General features: G+C 42.2%; 1 protein-coding gene across 4 annotated transcripts in view; it reads right to left on the reverse strand.

Moving 5' to 3' along the window:
• UNC13B (unc-13 homolog B) overlaps nt 1-13,082 on the reverse strand; it is a 191,954-nt gene that overhangs the window by 11,742 nt on the left and 167,130 nt on the right. For all 4 annotated transcript variants that reach the window (XM_090132344.1, XM_090132343.1, XM_090132342.1 and 1 more), the window contains 2 exons: nt 11,052-11,175; nt 4,083-4,139 (listed from right to left, as the gene is read on the reverse strand). In XM_090132344.1, coding sequence (XP_089988470.1) covers nt 4,083-4,139; nt 11,052-11,175 — 181 coding nt within the window. The remainder of the gene's footprint in view (nt 1-4,082; nt 4,140-11,051; nt 11,176-13,082) is intronic.

Genomic DNA, 13,082 nt, shown 5'->3' on the forward strand with positions numbered 1-13,082 from the left:
TTCTCCGGTGTTTAGTCAAAGTGTCAAGGAAACACTGCACATTTTAGGAAGTGAAAGCTTTGCACAAACACAAACTCTAACTGTCTGACCTTCTAGAGGATCAGGTCATCTGGCTGCAGCCTGGGTGCTGAAACTTTTGTGAAAAATATGCAGGCAAATCACACAACGGCTGCTCATCCCTGCGTTAAATGCAGCACAGTTCTGAGAAGAGACATCTTCCAGGAGACACATCCTCTGAACAGTCTCTGAGCCCAGCATGCCCAGTGTGCAGCATCATGCATGTGTTTCACAGTGACAAGCTTGCTGGGCATCCTGCAGCCTAGCAGTTTCTCATGTCACATGGTGGTGTTCCCATTTCATCACAAACCATCTCCTGCAGCCTGACGGAGTCTGAGCACAGCATAATGCTGCTCTCAGGCACTGAGTGATTATCTTTGCACAGTGCTGCATTAGACTCTACAGAAGATGCTGCTCAAGTCAGCAGTACCTCAGACAAGCTTGCACTGTGCTTTCTTGATAGTAGAGCTGCTTCTGATCTGGAAAGCTAGAGCAGCAGCACCATGTTCCACAAGCTGCAATGAATCTTCTGTTAAAACAAACTGTCTTCTGGGGAGACATCACTCACATCTCTCTTCTCAAGTAACTCAGTTGAAGATGATGTCGCTTCACACTTCAGTACACAGAGGGTAAAACATTTATCTGCCTGACTGTCTGATTAAGTGCACTATCAGGCAGAGCCCAAGGCCACTTCTCCAGAGTCCTATTTTTTTGAGGTGTCCAAAGGGCAGAGTGATTTTCAATTCTGTTGAATTGACCTTCTGGGTTTGACCACCAGATAACCCAAATCTGAAACAGAAGCCAGGTGGCTGGCATTTTTATCTTCAACTTCTAACAAGCTCCTTTACCACTCAGAGAGGTCACCTGGACTGTGCCTGTGCTGCCACCGCACAGCAACACATCAGTGCTTTCTAAGAGTTTCCTAGTGTCATTTACTTCAACACATTATGTAAAAACATCCAAGTGATGCTCACAGCTACATACAGAAGAGCCCATGTCTGTAATTCCCTGTGTGCCTGCCCTCTGCTCGTCCTGCACTGCACCTATCCAGTATTCTGCAGAGCTGCCCTGCGCTTTCCAGTTTGAGAGTGATGTGCAGGCCACAAATATTTACATCAAATCACTGTGTAACTACAAGTGGAAGTCATCAAAATCTTTTCCTGGTCTCTCATATTCACCTGTGTACTGTGCACAGCTACTCTTACAAAAACCTCCGCAGTGAGAGCTTGGCTTTGCAAAGTGGAAGAGGCTGCCCCGCTTCCTGCTCTAGCTTCTGGCTCTGTGGGGCAGGCAGCAGGAGCAGCCTGTTTGCACCCAAGCAAACTGAGCAGAAAGAGCTGGATAACAAATGGGAGGCAGGTATCTGGCTCCAAGGTGCCAGTTTTACAGCTGGTTTTCCAAGCATTTGAAAATGACTGGGAAATTGATTTGTCATCCGGACGGGAGTCTGTGCTCATCAGGTCTGCCAGTCTCAGCTTTCAGCTGACTAATCTGATTCACTAGGGATCTTTTCCTGCTGTTCTATTTAAGACAACTAAAGGCTTAAAATCCGTGTTATAATTTTCTCAGGCTTTTAGTGAAATGGCAAAATACACAAGAGAAGGAAGGACTTTGAGTAGCTATTTATTCATGCCTTCTCTTGTACACGCCTGTAAAAACAGAAAATCCATGATGGTTATGCATACCCAAACAATTTACATTTTCTTAACTCCTTCACTCCTCAGGACATTTTTGGACACAATGTCAGCTCACACCATCTGTCTGAACAAAAGGTCCTCAGAATTCAAGTGGTATGGCGCTTTCATGTCTGCATACAGCCTTGATGCCACAAATAAAATCTCACGCACCTGTGCTCTAATTCTATATATGGATATGTAAATAAAGGCTCAAAAACCAACCAAGGCTTGCCTGATTTCCATGAGTATGTGCATTTCTAAAAATGGAGTTCAGAGTTAGCAAAGTTAAGCTTTATAGTAACTCTAGCCAAAGACAGGCTACTGCTGAGGGCTGGCCTTGGTCTGACCAGTGCAAATGGAAACAGAAAAAACTTCCAGCTCATTCCTGACTAAAGGCACTCTGTGTATCTTAAAAAATTCCAGTAAAGAGGAGATTGGGAGGAAGTAAACAATAACAGTGAATGTCAGTGACTATGTCCGAGAACACAGAGGCACAGGAAGTCATAGCTGTCTGCAAAAACTGGTCCTGGTGACCTGGGGGGAGTAACAGGGAGAATCCAGCTTGTCCTTTGGAAACAGAAGTGCATTAAGAGAGCAGGCAGGGCTTCTTCTCTGCACACTGGTTACTCACCCTGCTGTTTTTGAAAGGAGAAAGGGATGCTCATGGGAAGAGAGGGTTGCCTTTGGAGACTGCATTCCGGTTCCCACTCTCCAGGCCTGGGTACAAAGTTCCTCTCTGTCCATTTCTCCCATGGGAGCTTTTGCTTTCTTTGAAGGAGAAACAGTGGAGGTGGTGCAATCCTCAAGAGTCGCCATGTCACCAGGGAGGACAAGCTAGCAGTCCCCAGCGAAAGTGGCAGATGACAGCTATTCCCCTTGGGAGCCACACTTGAACAGTTTGTTAACTCTTTTTTTACAGTGTCAAAATGTAGATGGAAAAAAAAAAAACACCCTCGTGCAAAAAATCATAGGATGGCTTGGATTGGAAGAGGCCTTAACACCCATACAGTTCCATCCTCCTGCCATGGGCTGGTTGCCCCCACCAGCTCAGGCTCCCCAGGGCTTCATCCAGCCCATCCTTGAGCACCTTCAGGGATGGGGCACCACAGCTCTCTGGGCAGCAGAGTCAGTACCTCACTGCTCTCCGAGTAAAGAATTCTCTCCAAACTTCTAACCAAGCTAACTTCTTCACTTTGGAGGTTACAGAGCACTGGAATAGACTGTCCAGGGAGGTTGTGGAGTCTCCTTTTTCGGAGATATTCAAAACCTGCCAGGATGCTGACCTGTGCAATTTGTAAGGAACCTGCTTTAGAAGGGGACTACGTGATCTCCAGAGGTCCCTTCCTACCCCTGCAATTCTGTGATTCTCTGTAATGAGACATGCATGTCCAGCTCCTTTCTGGGACTTCTAATGAGCACTAGCTTAAATGAACTGCATACTGTCCTGAATCACAAACACATACAATGTGGCTGCTGGGCAATGGAAATAGATCGTTAAATAACAACTAATAATCAAGGCATGTAACAAAGGCATGAGACAAATATAATGGAAAGGAATGAATGTATTTTGGAACTGCACTGATCACTTAGAAGAATGCTCTTGGCCATGGGAAGTTCTCCCTGATCACCCTCCAAGACAGTGTCATCTTCCTATCTGCACAATTTGTGAGCAGTGACTTGAGATTTAGACTTTTTCTTGCACTGTATCTGCTTTATAGCACAAGCCAAACCACAGCACAATGCAGTTTGATTCTTGTAAGGCATCGCTAATTTCATACCATTCCTGTCGTGACCACTGAATTAATGCTTGATTGGCTTACAGTGAGGTGGCGTGCACTTAGTAATGCTCATGCCATGCACTGTCACGTCATGCGGTGTCAAAACACATCAACACAGCCTTCATGCTAAATGCCAGTTTGCCTGTAAAGAGAGCCCACACAGACAGAATTTACAGACACAGGCTCTGTTCCATAAGGAACAGTTATTTTTGTATATAATTCTTCAATAGCTACTGCAAGCATCTTTCCTACTGATAGCTCATTATCAGGATCATACAGGGGACTCCCTTTTACACAAGAGACATGGAGGAACTGGCCAGATATCAAAATCTCTACTTTTTTTTCCATTTTGAATAGATAAATCAAACTGACGCCTGCCTGGAAGAGATAAACTACTCTACTATTAAACGCAGAATAAAATTTAGCAGTTAATATAAACACGATGCTAATGTTAGCAGGATGTATTTAAATAAACATTTAGGCACAAACCACTAGAAGCACAAGCCATGCTACTCACTACTACACTTCCATGCTCAAACACAAGGACATTAACACAGACCACACACAATACCTTCAACTTTGACAAGTGTCCCAGCTCTTTAGCAGCACTGAAAATCAACTGTGTGCCCTATGATTGCAAGAAGGTAGGAAAAAGAAAGGAGGGAAAAAAACATTATACACAAAATTTGCATACTTTTCCTTTGAGCAAGTCAAACCAGTTCACAGACAGAACTTTACATAACGACCCCAAGGCCTATCTCAACAATCCTTCTTGTTATTATATTATCTAGTATAAGACCTGGCATTTCTGCAGCTGTCAAATCCAGAGCATGACATTCTGCTAACTGGTTTACTCTAGAGTTTGAGATATCTAAATACATGTGGATAAGCACTGGGTAAGATCAGTTTAAGCAGTGAGTACACAATTGATGACAATCTCTCTAGGGAAGTGCAGCCCAATCAGTGATGAAGGGGGTTAAGAATGTATCAGGTCAGAAGCAAAACTGGATTTGAACAGTTTCCAGATAAGGTAAACAAAGTCCAATATATGTTACAACATCTCCTTCATATGTCAAAAGCTGGCAATGGCTCTTCTTCCCCACTGTGGCTTACTGATACTGTATGACCAATGAAGAAACAAAAAATGGTGATAAATCCCTAAGACAGGAAATTTTGCTTTGAGTCACTTACACACTGATAAAATTAAGCTTTTAAATATTTTCCTGCAATAGTTACAATAGAAATATTTTTCCCTTCCACCCTCACAACATTTCTCTGCTGTATAATAAATACCTCTTTTGCCTGGGAACTTAATGAACAATATGAAATGAGAAAGACAAAAGCAATCAAGCCAATACTCTAGCCTCCTTCCCAGACATGTTTTATGAGGTTCATTCAGATTTATTTTCTTCCATTTTGACCTCATTCACTGATCTACCTTTTTTTAATGAAGTCACAGCTGCCCATCTCTCCATTCAGAATAAAACCCTAGCTTACTGTAACTCAGGCCATGAATTGTGTATCCATCATATTGTGAAAATTTCTTCTCCACTTCAGCCCTCCGTGGCCAGTAAGATTTGGGCTTTAGGATCAAGCCATAAAGCTACAGGCTCTTTCCATCTTTGATATCATTTCTAGCATCTGTCTCAGAAAAGCCTGAGGTATGTCAGGGGAAATGCTCTCTCAGTGACAATCTTTCGCTCTCCTCAGCTTGTAATGAGTTATTAGAGGCTACCATTAAAAGTACATTAAAAGGGGTCTGTCCTGGGACTGGTGCTCTTAACATCTTTATCAATGACATCAAAGATGGAATCGAGTACAACCTCAGCAAGTTTGCTGATGACACCAAGCTGAGTGGTGCGGTCGACACGGTTGAAGGAAGGGATGCCATTCAGAGGGAGCTCAACAGACTCGAAAGGTGGGCCTGGGTGAACCTAATGAGGTTCCACACAGCAAAGTGCAGGTTTTGCACTTGGGCTGGAGGAATCCCAGGCATCTGTATAGACTGGAAGGAGCAGTCCTTGAGAGCAGCCCTGCAAAGAACGACCTGGGGGTCAACAGGTGCTCAACATGAGCCAGCAGGATGTGATTACTGCTTGGAAAGCAAATGGTATCCTGGGCTCCATCAGAAGAGGGGTGGCCAGCAGGGACAGAGAGGTGATTGTCCCCCTCTACTCTGCTCTTGTGAGGCCCCATCTGAAGTACTGTGTCCAGGTCTGGAGCCCCCAGTACAAGAAAGATAGGGAACTGTTGGAGAGGGTCCAGAGGAGGGCCACAACGATGATCAGGGGACTGGAGCACCTCCCCTATGAAGACAGGCTAAGGGAGCTAGGCTTGTTCAGCCTGGAGAAAAGAAGGCTGCGGGGTGACCTCATTGCAGCCTTTCAGTACCCAAAGGGAGCCTACAGACAGGAGGGAGTCATCACTTTGAAAGGGTAGATAACTGCAGGACAAGGGGAAATGGGTTTAAGTTGAGGGAGGGGAGATTTAGGTTGGATGTCAGGGGGAAGTTCTTTACAGAGAGAGCGGTGAGGTGCTGGAACAGGCTGCCCAGAGAGGCTGTGGATGCCCCATCCCTGGAGGTGTTCAAGGCCAGGTTGGATGGGGCCCTGGGCAGCCTGGTCTGGTATTAAATGGGGAGGTTGATGACCCTGCTTGTGGCAGAGGGATTCATGATCCTTGAGGTCCCTTCCAACCCTGGCGATTCTGTGATTGTGTGATACATATAAATGTCATCAGAGGTATCACCTGGGGGTTGTCCCAGCTGAATGCCAGAAATAAGATTTCAGGGACAACCAGATACATTGTTGGGTAGCATTTTCCACAAAGCTGGGTGTTTTTGCTCGGGAAGGCACTCAGAAGAATACAAAGCTTATCATCTCTGGGGTCTGCTGGCTCTCTATGGACCACATTTACCGAAAGTTCTCCAATAAATGCAATTCTCCATTCTACAGTCCTTCTTCTCTCTCCTCTGTTATCCTTTCTCATCTCAACAATCTTTCACCCTTCACTTAACCACAACTGACATGAACGCTGCTCATCCCAGTATCCCTGGAATTTAAACTCAGCAAGATGCAAGACCAGAATTATTACATGGCCCTTTGTCCCTGCTTATGCCAACCAGTTTGCCTTCATAGTTGATGACTACTTCAGTATTCATTTGATGCCTTCTAATTCAGTGCTCTGTGGAGCAGGAATTAGGTTTTATTACAAAAAACATTGTTAAAAGTATTTTTTTTTCCTTCGGATTAAACTTAAGATCAGCCTCACTGATGTGCTCCCCTGAGCAAAAAAGCTTCTTCATATCTGCCAGTGGAATTAGCAGGTATCTTTGTACAGAAGAAAAGCGTGAGCAGCTTACAGCAGTAATAAAGGGAAACTGAGCCCTGCTGCAGGGACACTGGACACCCTCTTCTCTTTACAACAGTCCAGAATTGAATTTCTAAATGAGATGCTTTTTTCTTTAGTTTTGCCACCTTCTGAAATTGCTCAAACTCTGATTCCGTGACCTGAATTCAGACACCCTATTGAATTGCTCTAACCATAACCTTACCTGGCCCTTACTGATCATCAGCCTTTTATGTTTGAATAGAAATCAATACAGAGTGAACATTATTGACTTTATAGCTAAACAGAAGCTCTTGGTACCTGATTAAATTCATAACTCTTAAGGGAAAAAAGCGTAGGCAAGGATGGCTAATGCATCCATAAATGAAAGCTTTTGAAATTAGACGAGGAGCTTAACTCAATACCAGTACCTTACAAGAATTCTAAAAACAACTCACAAATTTTTCAGTATTTCCAACAACCAAGATAGGACATAACTGCATTCAGAGAGATACAGAGATCTGACTTTGGGACACACCAATTTCGGTGTGTCTTTCCAGTTTTCTTTGGATTCTTAATCTTTATATATATATATATATATTCAACAACATTATCTAGCCTAAGCACGTAGCCTGCCTGCTGCAGGCTTCAAAAGAGGGCAGGTCAGTAACACAGAGCAATACCCAGTGAGGCGATACGCTTCAAGGAACAAAGCTGCTCAGATAACTGCTCTGCAGCGCTTCTTGCCCATTTTGCTAATCCTCATCAATCAGTGCCAATCTCTGTCAATGTGTCTGCAAAGAGAAGTTATTTTCCTGCTGTGCAGTTTGTCATCAGTGCTGGTAAAGCCTAATGAAAAACTGGACAGCTCCTTTCTCTGCCAAGTGGTATTCTTGTAAACAAGATGCTCAAAAAGTTATTAGTTATTCATGGAAAACATATTGCAAAGCTTTACAGACAGCATTTATTCCAGGTGCAGTTCTTGGGAAGTAAGGCGACTACGCTTAGATATTGTGTACTTTTGAGAGAAATTGCTCACAACAGGATTGATTCAAATGTCAAGGACAGAAGATGAGGGATAATTAAGACTCCTATGAATTGCTTCTGCTTAGCGTTTGACAAATACAGCTGGAAAAAGGACCTTAGACAGCATTTGTTTTCCAGGTCCCTTCCACGTTATTAACTTTACTTTCCTAAACTTTTCTGGAAATCTGAAACAGGTCCACAGTCTGCAACATGGAGATTTTAAATTCCCTGTTAAAGATCTGTGTTTTTTTCCCCAGTAAAAGCATTTGGAAAGAGATCATCAGCTGATTCAAGCCTAATTGCTAGAAGCCAAAGGAACGGTACTGATTTATATTCCCAGAGACTACAACTACCACACTTTAGCTCTGCTGCTGCTCAGTTGACAAAGTTAGGAAAAAGAGCCTACTGTCTTGAATTTCAGTCCTTTCTGGGAAAATGTATCATTACTCAGGCTTATTTTATGATACACATTAGTGCAAGGAAGTTTTATCTGACATTGTACATTCCTTTCTTAAATCTTTTATCTTCTATATTCAGCAACAATGAGACCGTCCCTTTATTAGCAGCATTTAAGTTCATTTAAAAAGCTTCACCGTCAGGCAACATTTGCTACTACCCATGAGAAATCGGACTTTTTTTTAGGTGCCACAGCATACTAAACACTGAGGGAATAGGTTTAAAAGGGGAAATGAAGAAGAGGAAATAACTTCTTCTACGTAAAAGGTCTGAATATATGTGCAGTTCACTGACCACCATTTTACTGAAGGCTAAGAAAGCTTTTTCTCCCCACCGAGACAGCTTTGGACTCTTTTGAACCTAGCAAGCACAAGGGAGAGGATTGATTTAAACTAATACAAGCTTAGAAAGTCTCAGAAAAGCTCTTAGAGCTACACTCCAAGAATTGCTTTGGACTATTCACAGGGAAACCAAAAGAACAGTCAGTTTGGAAGCCATATGTAAAATCTGTCTGCAGCTTAAGGAAAATATGTTTTTATCCTGGACCATGTATTCACTTAGTGAAGAAAAGTCTGATGAGTTGAGAAAAGCACAGCAGGAGCAAGCAGTGGTGTCTCGCATGAATGGCCGCAATGTACCGTGTGAAGTAAATAAAGCACAGGCTCTGGAGGAATCATTTGTGTATGAATCAAGCAACTCTTCATTGACCTGACCAGTCACTGATGAAACTATAGCTTTGTTCCAAGCAGGGAGAGAGAAAGAAATATAACTCTAATCTGTTAATGTCCCCAAGAGCAGTGTGCTGAACTTCAAAATAAGGATTCCCAGAAAGCTATGTTTGCATATCCACTCATCCAAGACAGAGAGTGTTTAATTAAATGCTGATCTTTACTTAAAACAAGTGAGGCATGAAGTGCTCCATGAATTACTGGAGATCATATTGCTACTAATCTCATAACGCACCACCAGTCAATACCCAGAGAGGCAGAAGCCAGTCATCTAAAAGTTATTAAGGCACCTGCCATCTCAGGCCATCAATGCCAGGCTACCAAATGCCCTATCCACACTGCATCACTCACACACTGTAGCTGCATGCTGTCTCATCGGAGCCCCATCCTACAGAAAATCTTTCAAGAGCAGCTCAGAGTGGAAGGGAAAAGATCAGGTTATCTTCCCCGTACTAAACTAATTTACATGGAACAGATAGGACTGGAGAATAACAGGCACTAAAGCACCATGCAGTGACTGAGTCACGCAAAGTTAGACATGCTGCAGTGTGTAGAAGACCTTCTACCTGAAAATGCCTTCCATGACCACCATCAGAAACATATCACATCTCTCACAAGTTTACAGAAAAGAGAGAAATTAAACATTCTAGAAAAGGGACTCTTTCAACCATGAATATCCTCTCTACGTAAGGTCTGTAGAAGTGTTCTTGGAGGAGCCCCAAACCAGGGGTCCACTGAACACACAGAGGTATCATCAGGGCTTTCTCCTGCTGAGGGCTGGGAGGACAATGAGTTACATTGCTTAGACCCTGTCCCCTCTAAGGACTGATTCTTACAGCAGTTCAACAAAAAGAAATAAATAGCATCTTCTTATCCTTCCTGGATTGAAAAGAAAAACAGATGATCACTCCTAACCTGAGCTCGGAGCAAACAGTCTGTAGCAAATTTATGCCTCACACTGATTTTGTGCCTAGCAAGGATGACACCACTGTGTCTTGGTGGTTCTATTTAAAGTCGTCACCATTGAAGCAAGATGCTCTCAGAGCAAAACATCCTTACTGCAAGTTGCAGGTTTGCATCATTTATCTACATGATGCAACCCAAGAAATCCACTCAAATTATTTAGGTAACTGCTGAATAGTGAAAACCACTATTGTTCTACTCACTACTGGGATGAAATAAATTAGCATTAATTAGCCACAGACCACAAGTTCTCTCCAACACAGATGAAAGGAAGTCCTGGATTATCTCCAGATAATGAAGTTTGGTTCAAACTTTACACTGCCTACAACTGAGTGTCATCTCCAGAGCAGCTGGGTGTGCATGACTGACATTTAATCGATTGCTGTGATTTCTCAGAATTGGGAAAGAGGTTAATCTTTCATTGCTAAAAACGTCCCCACATTAATGACACACATTCATTCAGCATGTCCACACAGCTGAACAATTATATAAAAGACTGCTGTGAAGGCAAACTGGACATACTTCCAGCTCCCCAACTTCAGAGACAGAGAAACCATGCCAGCCCATATTGATGTTAAAACGCCATGGAAGATGTAATCAAAAAACAATGCTAAATTAACCACATCTATGTGGAGGAACACCTGACCAATGCATGACAATAATTAGGCAAAGTGTTTACAGGCATTGTTCTAATGCCATGAAGCCAACACTAACTGCCAAATAAGCCCTCTTATACAGCTTTCTCTAAGGGACTGCAAATCTCTAATCAATGTGAGTTGATATAATTGGCGGTTAGATCTTGGATTTTGAATTGGGTTTTTTTGTTTGTTTTTTTGTTTTTATCTATAGTGTGCTCTGTATCTTGCAAACCCACTATAAATAGAGCTGCTCTCTTACTTTAATAGATGTGTTTTTCCATCCTAGAGCAGTCTCCGTGCAGACAAATTTACCTGGACAGATGACTCATTAGGCAAGGAGCTGAGCTACATGGGGAATGGCAACACTTTCTGCTATGAGTCAGGAAGGAGAAAATGCTTTACCGTATGGTCTGTAAGAGGAGGCAGCACAATCAGCTTCTCCATGGTATTCATTACCACCCTCCAGAGCTCTTTCAGCACCCGTTTTAGCACTGTCTTTTCACACACAGTTGCAAACAGTGTCAGGCTGCGGGGAGAAAGCAAGAAATGAGTAAATTCAAAATGCAATTTGCAAGGAAAAAGGAGATGTATATGGGAGAACCAATGTCCCACCCAAAGCAGTTTTTCGTAACAATTGCTTTAAAAAAATCTTCCTTTTTCATAAAGTACAGTATGCCTTCATTCTTGGAGCTCTAATGCTAAAGCCATTGGGATTACTGACATCTTTGATCTTAGTAATTTCTGTTTATTGACCTGGAGATTTCTGTTTATTGACCTGGAGATTATTCCAAATAACTGAATTGTTATTTGGAATACTCTCATCCATAATAGGCACAACTGAGCTGATTCCTCTTAAGGAACTTCCTGCTGCGTGGGGCTTACAGAGTGAAAAAGGAAAAAAAAAATACAAATACAGAATAATGGATCTATACCTTCACGGGTGCATTATTATAATCCTTATTGAATAACTAAATGAATACTGCCCATACTATTATGCATACTGTTACTGCAGAAGTTTCTGCCTTTGATAGCAATTGAAGTCCTTAAACGAAAACCACCTCAGTGCAGTGACAGGATTAATCTAAATATTGTTGCAGCTGGATTCATCAGCAATCACCTACCATGTGTTTATTATCTTTCATATAAAGCAGAATGCTTTATCCCTCTGTGGATTCCTCCTTTACTATTGTGCAGGCTAACAAAAAGGCCAATAAACATAAGATTTTCTTCAAAGCCCAACAATCACTTCCAGTGGCATTTTGTAACCACACTGGGAGAGCTATAAAGGAAGAACTCTGCAGCCACTAGCAGTGCACAGATGGTAGCCAGCTCTTCTACAGCATGTAACATAGATTTCCTATTTTACCCACAGCCAGTTTGTAAATGAGTGAAACTGAATAGGAACAAGATTGATGTGGGTAGGATGCTGGAGGCAACAAAAATGATTTTCCTTCTACAGAACAGGGAAGAAAATACTCCAGGCTTAGATTATGACTTGTGCCATGGTTATATGAAAAGTCTGTAGCACCCTAAGCTTCCAGTGATTCAAAGGAAGGTGTCTTCTGAGGATCAGTAAAGGCATGCATGGAAAATACTCAAAAGAGAGGGCTCCTAGATAAATGCTTGCTGGAAAGGGTCACTTACCACATGGTAACAAAAAAAGAAAAAGAAAAAAAAAAAGATGAGATGATGAATTAAAAAAACAACATAAAACTTATTATTTTAAACTTGTAGGCTTTCATTTCTCTCACAGCATTTGATAAGAAAATATCAGGCCACACCTTTCAAAATAAAGAACTGCTGTGCAACTTAGTATGAAGTTTAACTTCACACTAAGAGAAAAAATATTCTTTGGTGGACTGAGACTTAGCTGTTAAGAATTATGTGCAGATAGCAACAGAAAGTCCCTGAACAACTGAATAATGCTGCATTGTGTTAATGGCAACAGTTAATTAAAGCAATGGATCTACAGTTCATCTGAGTCAAGTTTGATCTGCAGAAAGCTTGTGCACATCACCTAGTTCAGAAGTGTATTTTATAGTCAGAACAGCACTGGGTATTGCTTGAACACAGCTACTCCATGTGACCAAAATAATAGGCTGTGTATATATCCCGTAAGCATTGCAGCATGTTTACTAATTGGCTTCAGTATATTTGTATAAGAGAAAGCCACAGCTGACACATGTAGAGTTTACAGTGTGCATCAGTCTTTTCCACTACCTGATCAGCAGTGCGTTTCCGATTGCTATAACTGCCAGAGGGAGAAAGGGAAATGAGGGTGAGATATGGCACTGAATGTAGATTGAAGAGATGATCCATGGCATGAGAAAAATACAGATATGGGAAGAAAAACCATTAATCTTTCCTGAAAACTCACAGGCTGGACAACTCAAGAGCAGCTCAAGAACATGGAGCTATTCCTCCTTCCCCCAC

The sequence above is a fragment of the Phasianus colchicus genome, chromosome Z, assembly GCF_987193195.1.
Source record: "Phasianus colchicus chromosome Z, bPhaCol1.hap1.1, whole genome shotgun sequence".
Lineage (NCBI taxonomy): Eukaryota > Metazoa > Chordata > Aves > Galliformes > Phasianidae > Phasianus > Phasianus colchicus.